Genomic DNA, 18,545 nt, shown 5'->3' on the forward strand with positions numbered 1-18,545 from the left:
TTTTTTATTTTGGAATTTTAATTTAACAAAATCAGCAGTATTCTAAAACAGACCACAAACAGTAGAATGAGCCACAAACCCACTGTAGGAACTATTTCAAGTTTAGCATTGGAGTGATTGATTATGAACATAAGCAATGAGTACAGCAGCTTTCTGTAGAAATGGGGTATAAAAAAAAAAACAAAAAAAAAAAACAAACAACAAAGCCAAATATGACATTTGATCCTTCAGCGGTATTACGTAGAAAAATTAGGACAATAAAACATACTCAAGCACCTGGCCCTGGGCTGGCTGAAGTTGTTAGATGTAGCTCTTGACAGTGAACCTCCAGCAGCTTATATTTTGAGGGTCTAATAAACCAGTGAATGTTATGTTTACAAAAGCCAAGCAATTTCAATTTGCCGGCTGCAGTCCCTAGCACTGCTGGCCCATCTCACTCAACAGTATCCATTGGAGGCTTTTGACAATATCTAGGGTAATGAAGTAATGCATTGATACACACATAACGCAAATCCCCACAGATATTTTTTTTCTCCTCTGTTTACAATGTTTTACAGCATTTCATCCACTTTAACACAACGCTAATCTTTTGTCATTTGGTTTAAACAATCAATGCATACTTATTAAAGTTGTAAAAATAAAATCTCTACCTAGGTCTATCAGTTTAGTATTTATTTATTTTTTTCAATAGTATTGCCCAGGTTTTGGTGTGAAGATATTTATCTCCATAATGACATAAAACAGTTAAATGAAAAGCACCTCCTCCTCAATGTAGAAAAATAGAGGCAAAAATATAAGAGGCTGGTATTTCCAAACCTGGAATGAATAAATCAATTTGGAGAGAGATATTCATGATATAGAACTGATCCAATCTCATAATTGCCTTGGGCACTATCTCTGTAATCTGACTTCTAGTGTCACCCAGCAGGAATAGATCGAGCCAGTTCTCAAACACACAGCTTTACAAACTTTTTGGTCTAGACCTGTGGTGCATTACAAATCCTCTGATATTCCCTACTCCTGCCACAAATAAAATAATGCTCTGCTGCAGAACAACCAGTGGTGTTGCTGCCTACATCTATAAATATAGGACAGCTTGAGAGCCCTGACCCTGAATCAAAAGGACGCATCTGCCCTCTGGTGGCCAGCTATCGTAGAGGCAGTCAATGTTCATCTATTTGAATTAATTCCAACTAAAAGCACAAAGAATAGATCAAATATATATTTATCAAGAATAATTTCTGTGTTTTTACATGTTGTCATCATGACTTTTTTTTAATGTCTTTTGTCTCAGGTTGGCTTTTCATTCGCTATTTGATGCGATCACATGGCATCATGATGGACTGCTGATCTGGTTGGACCAACTGACAGTGGTTTTGCAATAATGAAGTCTCACAGAGACAGAGGACTTTCTGCCACAGGATATGGGGTAGAGCTCCTGTCTTTACTCCCATCATGTAAAATTAAACAGATCTTGGAACCCTAGGTTCCACTATGGGCTCCCACACCATGGGCAACCCTGGCTACTATGGATATGTTTAAGTTGTATTCAAAGTTTAACTGTTTAGTGCTGCGTGAATTACTACAGTCTATTAGTAAAAGTCATAGTAGAAACAATGGTAAATACTGGCTGAATATATAGTTTAGTGATTGATGAAAACCCTTAGAAAACTGAGATGAAGTAGATCACCAAAGGAATCCAAAGAAAGAGAAAGTAAATACCTGGTCAGTGAACCAAAAACCTTTTATGAAGTTTCATAAAACTTTAAGAAGATTAAAAACCTGAATGAGAGGCAGTATAGTTTGTCATCTGCTCCTTTTCATCTTCCTCCTGCGAGCAGTGGCGATACCTCAGAGGGATCAGGTATGTAGGAATGGGATGCTGCTAAACCTCTGTGTGGCGAGTCGTACAGGTGGTTGCACTGCAAGACTGCTTCAGCTCTCAAATTTATTTTCTTCAAGGAAAGGGAAAAACATTAAAAAAAAAACATGAGAGAAATTCCCTATTCTACAAACTTGTCGCAGGAGTGAATTCTGGACTTTCTTCATGTGGACGGTAGTTATAGAATTTGCAGTTAGTAGTAAATGTAATATCAAATGAAATGGCGCGGCAGCAGATGTGAAGATGAATTCGTATGAAAGTACCTGAAAATCTCTGATATAGGTGAAGAAAAAGCTGATGAAGGAGAAGGCCAGAGACCATTCAGACACAGTGCTTATGATGTGAGCTGTATAGCCCTAGAAAACAAACAACATCCTGGTCTTAGAGTGTAAGGTCACAGGTCTGTCAAATCAGTGCATTGTACATGAGCATCGTCCAAGTGTAGAACACGCACAGAAGAGGACCACTGACCGTCTCTCCAGGTGTCCAGTGCAGTTTGTGAGGTAAGTCCACTCCAGGCAGGCTGCTGTACATGATGACTGATGATATGAACACTGAGAGGAGAGGTTGTTAAGGAAAGACAGGCTCTGCAGCAACATTAAATCAGGGCATCCTTATCTCGTGTGTATGCACTATCCAACGCAAAATTACAGATCCGATTTAAAAAGCAGGTCAGCAACACAAGAAGACGGCTGCCAATAAGAAAACTCATACAGAGTTTTATGTTTCCAGGGAAAGGATCGCTGCAGTAGAAACCAATTACCAGTTAATTACCTACGATGATGTGAAAACGCAGATACAATTTAGAACACTCCCTTATTTTGATGGGGGGGGGTTGCAGAAACTTGAATGGGAACATCTCCATGATGAAATGAAAAACATGATTCCTCAGCTGCATTTCAACTTTCTACATGTCTTCATTCTTGAAAAATCTGAAATCAAAATGTAGTTGTTGTGGTTGATATTTGATGGACTTCGATTCTTCCACCCCTTCTAGGAACCTAACCTAGGAAATGAAAATTTATTTGCTACTCCCTTACCAAATTTGTGTCCAGCTGAACTATTAAAAAATGCAGAAATATTCAAATATGAAAATGGAGGAAAAGAAAAAGAGACATTTGATTTTTTCAGGGAACACTTTACAGGGAATACTGTACTTACTCTCCATTCCACCAAGGACAAAGGTGAGCAGCAGTCATAGTAAGCAGCATATTAAGGATACTGGTGATGATGCTGCACAGAGTCCAGACACCAATACTAAGACGAGCCACATAGATGGACTTGCTGTGCACGTGAGGTTGCATGTAGTGGGACAGAACTGTCTGGATTATGATGTATAAAGCCCCGACCCCGAAGGTCAGCACTGCCCCCACCAGATGCATGGAGAACACGGTAGTCTTCTATATGGACACACATTGTTACTGCTGTTGTATTCTGCAAATCAGATGTTGCACAGGTGTGATCAACTGATCCAGGACATGCTGCTCTTACCTGAAAGTTGGCCACCACACACATCCCAAAGGAGCTGGTGAGACCAAGAACAAGGCCAACCCAGTTCAATCTGTTGATTCTGACCTCTATTGCAGTTGTCAAAGCCTCCACCTGTTTGTAACGGATGTACACTGTGGCCATTCCTGCAAGACACAGACAACCATTTCTTAGCTCTATTCCTCAGCCCTCTACAAAAACAAAAAACAAAATATGAACAAACATGTATATGTTCACAGTCTGATCACACACTATGGGACTACTAGATGTTGTTTGATGCAGTGTGTGTATATTATTACCCAAAAGGGCCGACACGTCCAGCATGATGCCAAACACACACCTCTCTGGCGCCTTTGTTCCTGTGTCACTATAAAACACGATATAACTTCATGAGAACCACTCCTGTCTGGCGGCGAATGTCTCTGTTGGACTTTTAGATTTTAAAGGGTGTCAATATTTATCACTTGTTTCAAATATTAGGACTTATGTCACTGTTAAACTGACTGATTGTTTATGCAGATTTCAAAACTGATGAATGTGAGGTTTGTGTGTGTATACATACCTGATGTACGGCACCAGAGGGTCAACATGGTTCAACTCTATTGCTGTGATGTAGGCAAAGATGAATGATGCTGATGTCCAGATGATCAGAGCAGTGGGCAGGAAGCAGAGCCCCTGCTGGAACCACCACATGACCTCTGTCTGTGATTGCCCGTGTGTGTGTGTGTGTGTGTGTATGTGTGCGTGTATGTGTATGTACTTTGCCGGTTGCTCTGTCCTGCAAATACCAACAAACAGTACATCTAAATATGCCATGGTTTGATGGCATTGCATCATAATTAATGAAGAAGTAATGAAAACACACAACACACAATAATGACAACACACACTTTTGATGATGAAATCATCTAACTGTGGGCAGAAAACTATGTTTCTATGTCCTTTTATTTGGAATGAAATCAATATGATTCCAAATATTTCCTCAATATTTGTTTTCTAGATATTTATACAAATTTGTGAGATGACTTTTCTTTCCCACTCATTTTACTCCAACTTTTCAGGTTGTTCTTTTTCGGGGATTTGGCAGTTAATATAGGATCATTTCTTTTTTTTTCTCCCCTTCCCTTAGGAGTTTTAAATGGAAACCAGTAAACTTCGGGGTGAAAAACACGTCGCTTCAGGGAACAGGGAAGCCCACAGTGACCTCTTGTGTTCAGCGAAGTCCACCGAAATGGGACTTAAATTCCCATTTCAACATGCCAAAGCGAAATGTGTGAATCCCCAGTAAATGAGTTTGGACAATTCCTGGCATCACTTGGCACTGGATTAAAAAAAAAAAAAAAAAGATCAAGAAAGATGACTTTATTAATGTAAAGTAATAAGAACAGCCCGATGATTTTCAATATCAAATAATAGTCCAACTGCAAAAACTTGCGATTTAACATGTATGCCTTTTGATTGTCAAATAAAAGCCTCGTTGTTTCAGAGGGAAAACAAAACAATCTGCTTCGCATTTGAAAGTGAAAGTAACAAGAATGGTGGCGTACATGTGAAGTTTTTTTTGTTCCCCTCCTTGTGTCAAGAAGTATTGCTCAAAAGAGTTTAATCGATTAAAAATATCCGACAATTTAGGACTTCATCACGGTGACCTAGGTTTAAGGAGTTGTGTCAGACACGGGACTATATACGAAATACAATTTTCAACATGATGCCTCTTTTGATACTGTTGATGCGGTCTCAGTTTAGCTAGCTAGCGTTAGGTACGGCTGTGATTCATCAACAATCGCGGGAGATTATTCCAAACCGCTGCCTAATTGAGAAGGGAGCTTAATGACACTCACGTTACTCGCCGCTTCTGTCAGTTAACCGTCCTCGGTCCCATGATCTTTCCGCGACGTCAAAGTGTCGTCGGTTCCGTTTCTGTCGAACCCGCGACCTTTTGTTCAAGGAGGCAGTAAAGTTTACAACGATATTCGGAATTAAAATACGGCGGTATCCGCGCGGCACACTTTCATTTCACCCCAAACGTCTGTGAGCTTTGGTCTTGACAGGCAAAACGCGCATGCGTACATCGAAAACCATAGGAAAGGACGTGCCCTCCTTTTTGCCTCGCAGGCATGATCAGCGCCTCGGGTGGTGGCAAGTGGGGACAGCAGGTTGAGATCACAACAGAAACAGAATTGCTCTTTCAAATTTATTTATCAATCGACATGATAACATCTCCACTGAAATGCATACACACATTTAATTGAAGCAAAAACCAAGTTTGCACAGATGAACACTTTAGCCACCCGACAGATGCCATATGAGGAGGGGTTTGTTGGATTTTTCTCTTGTAAAACCTTAAAAAATAAATTGTTAGGTCCCTGTTGGGTGTCACAGCAAGCTGCATAATGAGGCATCCATACCTGACTTAAAGATGCTTATTCATGTTAATGAACTGTCCCTTTTATACACCAAGTGTTAGGTACAATGGAAAGACATGCTGGATCCATAGGGCTGCGATTTCAAATGGCTCTGCAAGTGAATGGTGTCAAGTTTTCATTGAGAGCTTCATAATTAATTTCCACAAAGCTGCTGCATACACCAACAAAGCTGCAACCCCAATTACGGCTCAGCTTGTAGAGCAACCAAAGCGTTGACGTTCACGTTACAGCTCTTTTATGCATGGCGAAGTATCCTTAAGCAAGACACTGATTCCCAAGTGACTCAGGGTGGCCTGGTTGGTGCTTTGCACGGTAGCTCTGCCACCATTATGGCAAATTATTGCTGGAAAACGCTTTATAAGTTGAGACCATTTACCAGTTTCCTCTTTTCTAGTAAAAAAAAAAAAAAACACAAGCAGTTTAATTTTTTTGGTTCAGGTGAGAAATTGCCTGTTTATTTGCATTGGTAAGTGATGGAGAGATTGTCAGGTGATCTCAGTTAACAGAGTCTTCAAGGAACACACTGGGGATTTACCTGAGCTTGGCAGGGTCAAAAAACCTTCACATAAGCCTTCAGCAGGAAACAACATGTGAAAGGGCTCACATCAGAATGTAACAATAGAAAACAAACTCGTTTAAGGCAAACTCTGACTAACAATGACTGTGGTCTCCTTACACTAGATACACTAAAATGACCCTGTATCTATAGGTGGGGGCATAGGTGTAGATTTGAACAATCAAACTGAATTTCAAGAAAAAAAAATGACTTGTCTTTGGATTAGGAATAATTACATTTCACTTTCATTTGGAGGTGTGTAAATGAACTCTTAAAAAAAAGTTCAGTTCAGAAAGTTGATAAATATAGCCTTTTTATTATAATTTTTTAAATAATTTTCATCTGAATTTAGGCTATTGGGTGAACTATAGGCAACTTAGTTTAACCAATAAATGCTCTAGTTTGGTTCTTACCAATGTAATATGTAATTCAATTTGCACTGAATGCGTCTCCGGCCACAACCAGCACTTGTGAGTTGTGGAGTTCATATAACACTGACCAGCTACGGAACAAACTGTACAGCAGTACATCAAACATGCAGATATGGGCATCAGTGCATTTTCTCCTTTAACACCTCGTTTGAACACTCAAAGACAGAACATAAAGTAGTAAAAATCTTCATGTGACATTCTGGCCAGTCATGTTTGTGGGCAACACTGTTTGGTGATACATGTATTATCATTTACACCCATGAATCTCTCAAATTAAAACACTTGATGAGTTCCTTGAAGAAGTCTTTCACACAAATCACAAAAGTCACATCTCCATTACCTGTGTGTGAATTCTATCATACAGACCATTTTCATTACCTGCTTTGGGATGTTACCACTTCACGTACATGAAGTGGAATTTCATATATATTTTTTGGCGCTGAAAGCATTGTTCTAGTATCTTTTTACATTATTATTCTTTTTCAATGTTTATTTTAGTAACATGTACATTTTCTTGAAATATAATAATTTCACCCACACTATTTATATATGTATATAATTTAAGGATTTATTCTGGAAATATTGCCACTATAGTCTGTATTTAAAACATTTTTTTTTCCTATCTAGTTTTCAAAAACTCATTGTTACCCATTGTTTCTTCTTAGAATGGATTTCTCAAAATTATATTTTCTCAAAATAACTAACATCTTTTTAACAATATGCAATAAATTTAACTAAGATCTCAACATTTTATTTTTACATAAACAGCAGCGTGCACTTTAAAAAAAGACATCACATTGCTTTAGTTTAACTAAATTGTCATTCTCACATTCTATGCTGCTTAAAATTTCTCTCCAAGAAGAGATTTATTTGCAATCCTAATGAAGACTTTAGATTAAAAAAAAAAAACACATTTACCTCGGAATATTTCATCTTTATTCTATAAATTTTAAAATGTTTGTTGTGACTCTTCAACTTAATATTCCACAAGGCCTTACAAGACAAATGTAATTTTGTGATTTGGGCGAAGGGACCTCTTTAACACTGTGGCAACGATACCACCTTTCATTCAAACTCGTCCAGTTAAGACAATGACACTGTTCAGAAGTTGCACATACATTTGACATTACAGATTTTAAACATTGATAAACTGAAGAGGCTCGGTACAGTATTTGCAGAAAGAACTGCTCAATCAAATATAAATAAAAACAGGCACAATATGCAAAAGCAAGACACTAAATAGATTAGGAGAAAAAAAAAAGTATCTCCAAATTAATACAGGCCATCACTTAGAGGTTTGTTCAGAAGCAGCAACGCTAAACATCGTCAGAAAGAGGCGCTGTAGGAGCAGAATAATGGACATGGATGTGGAGGCAGAGCAAATGGCAGCTACATCCATATAAACATGTTTTATTGACTGCGAAGGACAAAGCTTGAGCTGATTCTCGTCAGTCATCACTTCAAAATCTGTGATGTCATCGTGTGATTTTGACACATCCAGCGTGCAGCTGTTCTATTTCAGCAGGAGTTTTGGAGGGAGCATCAATAGTTACATCATTTTGACGATCAATGTCCAAAATCAGTTAAGGTCAGCAGTGAGATGTTCACAGTAATTTCCAACATTCAGTTAGGTGGCATTCACTGTTTTTTAGCCAACAATCCCCATAAAAGACTTGGATCTTACAATTGTTTTCTGCATGATTACAGCCTAATATTAACAATTTGTCCTATAGATCGTGATCGTCCAGTATCTCAGATCATCTTGCTGCTGGAGCAACAGAAGTTGATGGAGCTAAATTATTTCCGGCCCATGCAGTACTTTGACTATTTTGATTAAAAAAGAAAAAAAGAAGAAGCAGTGGCCAGGAATGTGACACTATGTCTTATAATGACGGGAGCAGAAAGAGACTGCTTACCTAAAAAAAACTGAGAACTCAAATAAGAGGGAAGGGTTTTTTTTGCTTTTTCAATATTATTGCAATATCATGTTATTTTTATCACCCCTTATTGATTGGACAGAGTGTGAGATGTTTCTTTGGGACTAACATTGTTTGGTCTTTCATGGGTTTTGTTGACAATAATTGAAATATGAAAGAAAAGATTCACTAATATGTCCACCTGTTATTACAACGTGGACGATGTATACAAAAGCATTTGCTTTCAAACCTGGTTAGTGCAAAGACAAGATACAGACACCAGGTACAGGGAAGACTCGTGTTCAACAATGAGGCTTTCCAACAGAAAGTGAAATGAAAGAACCCTGTGAAACCTGAACCACGTAACCAAAAAACAGAACAATTATATCAATAAGTTAAAACCAAATCCCTCCCAAACCTGAGAAGTATCCAAATGTGTACCGTTATCCTTTAAAGTGACTTTAGTGGACAAACTGAATGAAAAACAAAGGGTTTTTGAATGTTGGTCACTTTGAGAAGGAAAATAATTTTTTAGTCCCCCCAAACCACATTCTGCTGACTTAAAACAGTTGCAGTTTTGTGAAATGTGCAGGAAATAAATTTTTAAGTTATATAGTACATGAAGAGAATGTGTCAAAGCAGGATTTCTTTTTAACTGAAAAGAATCACAGACACAATAACAGTTTGATATTTACAATAGCAAAAGGTAACATTATGCAAATTTTACAAAAAAATGATGATCATGAAAAGCAAAGAGTTTGGTTCCTGTAAATTTTCTTGCACAGGAACTGTTAAAACACCAACAGACTGAGTAGCACCTTTGCTCTGTCAGATGCAGAAGTTATTACTGGGCAGAAGATGTAACTGGTACACACCGGTGAAAGAAACAATGACGGTAATACTTCAGTATTGTTATTTTCTATTATATGTCCTCACATTCAGTTGGCAGAAGCACGTACGTATACAACACGTCCTCCTCAGCATCTCGTTGTGGAAAATGGGGAAGAAAAGATGAGTGCAACTGAGAGGAAGGGAAAGAGTCCATCTTGGCCAATGTGTCCTCAGTGAGGAGCTGAGCTGAGGACTGAACAAGGCTTGATTTTGAAAACAAAAATGTGAAGGTGGCAGGCAATCTGGTTGCAAACACTGACACAGTAACGCACCAAGTCGAAGAAGGAAAGGATCTGGAGAAGAAATAAAGATAGTCACTGATTTAAAGCCAGAGAGGCGATGGTTTGCACACTGTGAAACAATAATACGTGATTCCTGAGGCAAAGGGGCAATTCATTAAACATTTATTAATTTGTTTTGGGAGAAACACTAGCTAATTTAGCAAGCTATTTTAGATTGTTACTTGTTCCAATGGACATACAACACATATCAGCATTCCTGCAGTGGATATAACAAGGCACAAACTCCTATTTTACTTTGGCTGACAATACTTCAGTTAAAGTTTGTAAAATACTTCAATCACAACTTGGCGTCTGAGAATCAATTTAGCTATTTCTGACATACTGAATGTTGAATGATATATAAATGGCTACTGGTTGGAACTTGTTGTAATAAAACATTACTTACAATCCCTTCATGAAAATTAATGAAAACATTTTTTTGTGATTTTACTTACCAGTGCAATCCACAGAACCAGGTACTCATCAATAAAACTATTGAAATATTGATTCAGGAACAGGAGTCCTGGTCCAAGGAAGGCTAAATCGTGGAGATGCATCTCACTTTTTGTCATATGTGCAACCTGGAGGAGAAGAAAATTAAGTCTTTTGACACTGTTGTGTTAAATTTACACGCACACACACACACGCACACGCACGCACACACACACGCACGCACGCACGCACACACGCACACACCTTCAACTTCAAAACTTTTTCATATGTTCTCTTTAAAAACTAAACAGCTTATGACTGAAATAACTTACCACTAATTTATTTGTGATTTTGGCTGAGACAAAGCCAAATGCCAGAATATAAAGACATGGGTGCTTCTCAAACAGCTGAACAGCAGACTTTTTATAAATCATCATGGCCAAAATTATAACCGAGCCAATATGTAGTACTGGAGTGAGGACACTGGTCCCCTGAGGATGCACAAGACACACAGGGTCAGTGGCAGAAGATGATGGTTTCTGACGATTGTGGATAAAAAGTGAAAATCAATTTGAACTTTTATTGGACATTATGGGAAATTGGGAATGAGCAGCCTGACTTAATGATCCATGAAGAAATTACAGTTGAAAAACGAACATTAAATAAAGTTCAAGAATCAAAGTTGAAGGAAGTCATTTTTTTTAATAACTTTACAAGCCTATACACCACAGTTGTGAAAGACTGACTGAATAACTAACTGTAATTCCATTTTCATGTAATTTGATGTAAATAAAGGGAAATGTTTTCACACTTACTGCTATTGTGGATCCATTTTTGCCCACCCCTCCTGTAAATATAACTCTGAAGTAGTTGGTGCAGGAAAAAATTGCTCCTAAAAATGTGCAAACAGCAGGAACCATTTTCATCTGGATATTTAGGACAGGAATCTGGAAATGAAAACAACCAAAGACTGATATTAAGTGCCTCAACCATGTTATCAGAGCCCAATTGATATTGATTATCTTGGAGAATAAACAGCCAACATTTTGATATAGTAAGAACAAATGTATTGTTTTCAAAATATAGTTTTATTTATTTGTTTATTTTTTTCAAAATCCACTTGTTTTTTTCAATATTACTTAGATATATTTCAGTCTTTACTGATATTTAAACACAATTTATATGTTGAACATCCGTAACAATCGGCTGCACTAAAAAAAAAAAAAAAAAAAGATGCCATAAAGGTCAGGATGATGTTAATTTAGCCTCAGACACATGCAAATTAATTGGATGCCAGAAAACATACTGTATTTTCCGGACTATTGACCGCACCTGAATATAGGCCGCACCGGCTGAATATAAACAAATAAATATGTATGTACTTATCTAGGTCACACTTGTGCATAAGCCGCAGGTGTCCACGTTGTAATATGATGTATTTACACAGAAACATTGTTTTTTTTTTACTTATAATTAAATACATACCGGTAACATCTACAAATATGTGCTGAATTTTTTTTTTTCTGAACAGTGCCTGTAACATGGCTGGTGAAAAAGATTATTAATAAATAACACAAGGAAAAATCCATCCAACCATTTTTTATCTCCTGTATTCTTCAGTGTCGGAATTGAAGAGCCTCAGACTTTCACGGAAATTTCCTTGGTACGACAAGGCTAAATGTTTGGGCGATTTTTTGGGTGAACAATAAATTAGCTGCATCATTGGTTAAGCCACGGTGTTCAAAGTGTGTGAAAAAAAAATAGCATCTTATAGTCTGGAAATTACAGTACATTCAATATCAGAATGACATCCAGCAGACATAGAACTTAATTTGAAAATAGAAATAAAGGTAAGACTGAATTCAACGGTGAACCAAGTATTTATTAACATCAAAACACAAAAATTGTATATTTTTGATATTTTTCAAATGTTAATTGGTTAAGATTTAATATTGGATGAAATTTACAGTGATACCAATGTGTCTATAGGAGCTGAGATCGGCTTACTAACTCATCATTCAGACTCTAAATATTAGCTTAGAAAAAGTGTCAAATTCTCGATGGATCAATTTTCCAAAGTTTTGGCCATATACTGATACCAATAATTGAAATAAATACTGGCTAATAGTAAAAACATTGAAAAACACTACACATTTTAATGTCATTACTCTTCCTTTTATGCTACAGCAGAAGAAATACAGTAGGTATCAAAATGAAAAATAAATAAAATATAAAACCCAATCTTTCAGAGATTCAAACAGATAAACATCAGCCACTCTCACCTGCAAATGTCATGTCTAAGTCATTATTTGTAGCCCAACAAGGACAATTAGTACATCCCAAAAGAGATCTTAAATTCAGTTGAAAAAACAAACAAACAAACCAATTAACAAACAAACAAATAACACAACGTTATAGGAGCTTTACGGTTGAAATGCTGGTGTCAATAAAGGCCCCTGAGTAATTGTGGCATGAGTTCCTTTTACTTTGATTTTAATTGGAATTAGAAGTGATAAGAATTACCAGTGATTGCCAAAAAGCAGATCCTCCCACGGCGGCCAATAAATACATGGTTATTATGAAGATTTGCACCTCAGTCACATCAATGCTGAGTGGGAGGAGACAAGTAGAGGAGATGAATTACGTCAACCAACACACACAGTAATCCTGGAGCCTCCCTCTACAACACACTGCTTGACATGGAGACCTGAGCCTGAGCCTCCTGTCTGTTCTAAATGAAACAGCAAATGTTAGGCACGTAAGAGAGGCAATAACCTCAGCCTCATCATGACTGGACAAAAAGTGCAGAGATTACACAAGAGGACAGGTGATGTTTGTCCATGAAGACATTCAGAAATGTAATATAATTAAAAATGACTGAAAATTGTTCTGTTCAAAGAAAAACAAAGGAAAACATTTCTTGCAATTGTATCACCTGCTTTCTTGTTTGTTTTTAATTACCCGGCCCTCATTTTTGGAAATAAATTCGCCAAATGTTAACAAAAACTTATCTGAATATTTTCAAGAGGTAACCTTATAATGAGCAATAATTTTGAGGCCTTGATGGACAATCTATGTGTGAACAGAGGGAAGATCTGCTGCATATTATCTGAAAGAGCTTTTTTTTTCCTTTGCTGCATAATCAAGTAAGTTCTGATTGTATTAACATATCTGCAATTGACAAAAAAGATTTTGTCTAAATAGACTCACATGCCAAAGCGCAGGGTGCCTGAAACATATGTCTGCCAGTGGGCGCAATAGAACATGAACATCCCGGCAAAGCAGCAGAAGAACATCCAGTCTGGGTTGGTGCCGAGCTGCACCGCTATACTGGTTCCCAGCACCACAAACACTGCGAATAGGACAACCTGGGAGTCAAATAAGCTTCAGAGCCAAAGTGGAGTTGAATCAAACAGGAAAGAAACTAACCTGTAGAGAGGGAGTCGCAGCCATGGTCAAATAACTCGCCCAGTGGAGAGCTGCTATTGGTTCGTCTGGCCTGCTTTCCGTCAATGGCATCCAGTGACTGGTAGACAAATAGACCCACAGCACACAAGAGGTACGCCCAAAGAGGGGCCTGAAACAGAAATCACACAAGCGATGATTGTCTCCAACAGGAAAACTTCAGGTACGATTGAGATCCTTCTTTCAAAATGATTCAGATGGTCTAAGAGGTAGAAGAAAAAAGCTGGGGCTTCAAGGCTGATCAAATGGCTAGCCCTAACAGGGGCAATCAAGTCCCACATGGCATGATGCAATGAAAAGGCTCGTCTCATTGATGACACAACTTTATAACAAAACCCAACAACTTTTATAGTTCGACTAGCTATCATATCTGTATTAGATCACTGTATCAGACTACTGCATTCTCCAAACTGGGTTACACAGCTATGCGGATGTGTCAGTTGTGATGAATTTGTAGTGAGAACTTCAACACCATAACTGAGGCCTTGTGCTACTTTGTAATCAGACTAATGGAGTTACTAATGCCTGTATGACAGGCTGTGGATTTCTTCCTTGCAAGCTGAGGCAGCAACATGACACATATGGAGTTTGTAAGCAATATTCTTTTGATTGTCACTTGAGAATGGTTCTTGAAAGGTATGTTCATAAAGTAGTTAGTGCTTACAGCAGTGTCAGTTGTGATTTCCAATAGGGGCAGAAAAGTCTAACAGTTCCTGTTCTGCAGGGACTTCTATGAGGCTATTTGACAAATGCAATTATGTCAGTGCTGAATTTGGATAAGAACAGCCAAGCCCATACACTTCATTAATAGATAAATTAAAAATTAAGAGTGACGACACACCTGCTCAGTGGCCGTCGGGCAGTAATAGACTAGCACAAGAGTGGTGAAGACATTGGTTGCCAGGCCTATGATGGTGATCAGGTTTGGGGCAATCCATGAAGGTACTCGTCCCACCAACCATTCCCAATAACGCTGCATTAAAGGCTCCAGCAGAGAGCGTCCTGCACTGCTGTACCTGCATTGGTGGACATGATCCAGTTGAAGATCTGAAGTTTTAACCTGATGATCAAACTTCTGCTCAAGGAGGACAAGGATAAAAGAGGATGACATCACATCAGAGCAATAATTTGGGGTAACTGAATTTCAAACTAAACAGTTGTATGATGATTTTCTGTTTGGTACTGTCTTTTATGTTAGTGCCCTTGTGTTATCAAACTGTAGAGCATAACAGTACAATTAAGGACTATATGATGAAACCAAAGTTTGTCAATGTAAACCCAATGTGTATTGGGTTTGCATTTTATTCTGGACAGCCTGAATTAGATATGATGAATAAATGTTCAAGTTTCTCCAACACAAGCAACAGCTTTCTTGAGTTCGAGTGATCGCATGGTCAAATAAAGTTAAAAAAAGTTATTCAAGGTATTCTGTATCACAGGTTATTTTAAACCAAACACAAGCCACTGAAGGCTACCGTAATTTTTTTAAAACTACACTTGGTGATTCTACATGCACATGGGGGATATTGATCCATTAAATTCCAATGAACTGAATAATGGCAGGGTAAAAATACCCTTCACTCAAACTCAGTCAGTCGAAGAGGAAACAAGTGAAACCTGTGTTCCTCAAGTCTTTTGAGCTGTTGTCTTGAAAGGGGGGGCGATGGTAGCTCAATCAGCCTGTGCAGCACTCCAGAGCCCAGCCAGCAGGTTGCCTCCATGCCCAAGCCCGGCCCCGGGTCCTTGTCCCGGACAAGGCCTCGACGAGAACGCAAGCCCCCCCCTTGCTGCTGCCCCGTCGCGCTCATGGAGCCCTGCTGGCTGCTGCTCTGGTCCCCGATGGCTCTGCCTCTGCCACTGTCCCACCTCAGGGGCTATAGATCCACAGGGGGGCTGGATAAAGCTGCAACAAGCAGGAGGAAAAGGAGTAGATGAATTCACAATACATCAACATTGTTTGGTTGAACTGCTTGATGAAGAATGGTATTATTATGCTAATACAGACTATTTCCTGTTGAGGGAAGATCACCCTTACCATCACGGTGGATCTTATAATTGAAAACAATTTTTCTGCAGATCTGTGTTGATTATTTTGATTAGTATTCTATAAGCTATAACAAAAAATGATACAAAATTCTTTAATAAAGTAATATATGCACATGATTATTTAAGAACAGGTATTTTACAGCCAAGACACAAAATCTAGGCAATGGATTCCCCCAAATATGCCTGTTCTATTCCAAATGATTATTATGATTATTTTGATAAATGATTATCAAAATAAAATCCTGCAGACAATTACTTTAATACGCTGTGATTGGAAATGTATGTATTTCTAATTCTGTGGAGCACACGACTGAAGTAAATAAAATCTTCTGAATATTGCTGATAAAAAAAAAAAAGCTAACCCAAACTCTCCTGTAACTCAATATACAATCTAAACAATATCATGAACAGAAATCTAAAAGGGCAATTCTCCATCTAAGAGAAAACAAAACAAGATGTTTCCCTGTGCGATGAAATAGATTGTGAGATTTAAAGGGTTCTTCATGGCCAAAGATACCCCTCCCCCAAGTTTTTGAAATTCAGTGACATACACTTGTCTGCCATACAATCAACAGAGGCAGGTATAAAATTAGGCCACTTGTTAAATATCTTATGTACAAGCGAGAAGAGCTCTTGCAATGCACAATACTGTTTTCACTTCATGCCTTCTGCCGTAAATAATTTCAAATGTTCCCTGACAGATATAACAGAGAGAAGAGTTGAAATATAGCTAAATGTCATGAAATGCAGCTCAGCCCCAGTGCAAACTGATAAATTGCATGACGTACATATGACCCAAATTCAGAACAGTTGGCCTTAGAGCGAGGCTGTAAACATATATCATGACTTATCATTTCGATATAAAGTAAAATTACGGTTCAACAAATATTAAAAGAAATATTTGGGCTCCTTTGGGGTTGTATTCCAAAAGTGTATTTATTTATTCACTGTATATAGCTTAATATAGCTCATACTTTAATGATCAAACATGTATTATTTAATATTAAATATCATATAAGAGCTTGTGCTGTCAATCTAAAGGCAACTTTTGCAAGTTTTTTACCCATGATTTTCAGGCTATGTATGTTACAAGTACTAACACATAGAGAGGGAAAGAGAGATTCTTGCAACCTTCTAAAAAGAGGGGCTGAGGTCAGAATGCAGGAAGTACTCCTCAACAACAATAGCTAGGGACGTGGAAGCGTAAATGAAAAGAGCATTAATCCAAAACCACCGAGCACAGAAACCAATAGCAGATCAGTCAGACAAATATTCTAGTCAATTGAAAAAACGCGGCAGTAATAAAATCCGTCTCCACTGACAGCTTATCATACATGTTGCAAATGACATGACGCAAAAAAACAGACTTTGTTTAAGTCAGTTCAAGGGTGCCCCCCTCGGAGTGACAGCACATTGAAACGCCACGCGTCTCAATGATTGCTGCATTGATTAAATCAGGAATTTCCGTCTCGTCGGCATCTGTGACATGTGTCAACAGACTGATTGAAGGAGATAATCTGATGGTATTCCGTTAACTGGACACAAATTAATGCTGAACAAATCAAGTCACACTGTGACAGATTCACTCAACATTTTGTATGTGACTCTTAACTTGATTCGATTGATATTTGCAAAATATGAGCCGGTGACAAGCCTCCAACGACACCTACCAACCTTAGCTCATGCCCCATAGCATATTCCAGCCGTTAGCCAAGTGCAGATGATTAGCATTAGCCAACTTTACGTTAACGTTAGCTCAAAAATAGCTACAGTAAACAGTCCAGAAATTTTGAATTAACCATGGACACGTAGAATTCAATTGTTATTACATCATCGCTCCGGGATATTTTACACTGTCACGGTTTATATCATACAATGAGGAAATGAAAATATACTAACGACACCTTCCGTGGTCACTGCGGAGAGCTTGAGAGAGTTAGCTTGACTGGCTAAACCCAAGGCAGCTAGCATCACGGGTGGTACACAGACAGACCTGGGTGATTAGAGGACGAATGCCGCGCAGATAAAGTTCGTGGGACCGTGATGGCGATTCAATCCGACAGACAGCAGCGGTCCGTGGTTGGGCAATCTGAGATTCCCCTGGCCGATTTTAAATAGTTTTTGACGTTGCAGCTGGGGATGGTTCACCACAGCCGGTGTCACTGTAGTAGTTGACACAGCAAGCTGGTTGACGTTAGACGTCGCGGAAGTCTCGCGAAGTCTTGACTTTCACTTGGGTGTATTTTACCCTCTGTCAGGTCTTTCAGGATGCTGGTTGACTGAAACGAGGCACAGACTCATCCGATGATAAGTGCTTACAACCATTGCACTACCAACTATATGTAGTTTATTGCACTTCTGATACTTGCCGTTTTACTGTGCACATTTTGCACATCTTTTATCAATTTCTTTTTTCCTTCTATCCATTAACTCTTTTAAATCCATGCACACCTATTATTAAATACTAAAATGATCTATCTATCTATCTATCTATCTATCTATCTATCTATCTATCTATCTATCTATCTATCTATCTATCTATCTATCCTTTATTTGTTGAATACTGTATGCTTATTAAAGTAAGTAAAACAAAATAATGGCAAATACATGGTGAATAATATTGACAGCGCTATTGAGAGGTTGATTGCACCACATGATGAATGTGAAGTTAGCAGACAATGTTAAATGTAATTCTACATGATTGTAATAATAATAATTATGGAAAGTTAAG

At 38.2% G+C, this 18,545-nt stretch overlaps 2 protein-coding genes across 3 annotated transcripts; both read right to left on the bottom strand.

The window, feature by feature from the left end:
* Positions 1–12: 12 nt before the first annotated feature.
* Positions 13–5,350, bottom strand: dram2b (DNA-damage regulated autophagy modulator 2b). Its single transcript, XM_086150032.1, has 8 exons — positions 5,212–5,350; positions 3,933–4,148; positions 3,670–3,737; positions 3,374–3,516; positions 3,105–3,282; positions 2,354–2,436; positions 2,146–2,238; positions 13–1,955 (listed from the first exon to the last, which is right to left on the bottom strand). Exons 2-8 carry the CDS (start codon positions 4,061–4,063, stop codon positions 1,821–1,823), a joined length of 831 nt encoding a protein of 276 aa, XP_086006158.1. The 5' UTR covers positions 4,064–4,148; positions 5,212–5,350; the 3' UTR covers positions 13–1,820.
* A 2,351-nt stretch (positions 5,351–7,701) lies between these two features.
* Positions 7,702–17,996, bottom strand: cept1b (choline/ethanolamine phosphotransferase 1b). Of its 2 annotated transcripts, none has more exons than XM_086150036.1 (10): positions 17,808–17,996; positions 15,386–15,671; positions 14,610–14,784; positions 13,733–13,880; positions 13,514–13,655; positions 12,827–12,911; positions 11,119–11,250; positions 10,636–10,794; positions 10,327–10,452; positions 7,702–9,883 (listed from the first exon to the last, which is right to left on the bottom strand). In XM_086150036.1, the coding sequence occupies exons 2-10, from the start codon at positions 15,574–15,576 to the stop codon at positions 9,761–9,763; spliced, it is 1,281 nt and encodes a 426-aa protein (XP_086006162.1). In that variant the 5' UTR covers positions 15,577–15,671; positions 17,808–17,996; the 3' UTR covers positions 7,702–9,760. The 2 variants fall into 2 exon arrangements, with proteins under 2 accessions (XP_086006162.1, XP_086006163.1); XM_086150037.1 differs by lacking the exon at positions 17,808–17,996 and adding an exon at positions 17,714–17,737.
* Positions 17,997–18,545: the final 549 nt, after the last annotated feature.

This window comes from Fistularia commersonii, chromosome 7 (genome assembly GCF_037954325.1).
Source record: "Fistularia commersonii isolate RoL2024-O1a breed Wild chromosome 7, RoL_Fcom_v1.0, whole genome shotgun sequence".
Taxonomy (NCBI): domain Eukaryota; kingdom Metazoa; phylum Chordata; class Actinopteri; order Syngnathiformes; family Fistulariidae; genus Fistularia; species Fistularia commersonii.

Bases quoted from the DNA above. Each gene is read 5' to 3' on its own strand.
- dram2b (XM_086150032.1), bottom strand. From the start codon at position 4,063: ATGTGGTGGTTCCAGCAGGGGCTCTGCTTCCTGCCCACTGCTCTGATC. The intron at 3,738-3,932 runs GTATGTATACAC...CGTGTTTTATAG, and splicing joins CCTCTGGTGCCGTACATCAG to TGACACAGGAACAAAGGCGC. The intron at 2,239-2,353 runs GTCAGTGGTCCT...TTTGTTTTCTAG, and splicing joins ACTGGACACCTGGAGAGACG to GGCTATACAGCTCACATCAT.
- cept1b (XM_086150036.1), bottom strand. From the start codon at position 15,576: ATGAGCGCGACGGGGCAGCAGCAAGGGGGGGGCTTGCGTTCTCGTCGA. The intron at 14,785-15,385 runs GTTTCACTTGTT...CCACCAATGCAG, and splicing joins AAAAGACTTGAGGAACACAG to GTACAGCAGTGCAGGACGCT. The intron at 12,912-13,513 runs GTGAGTCTATTT...CCTCCCACTCAG, and splicing joins GGCACCCTGCGCTTTGGCAT to CATTGATGTGACTGAGGTGC.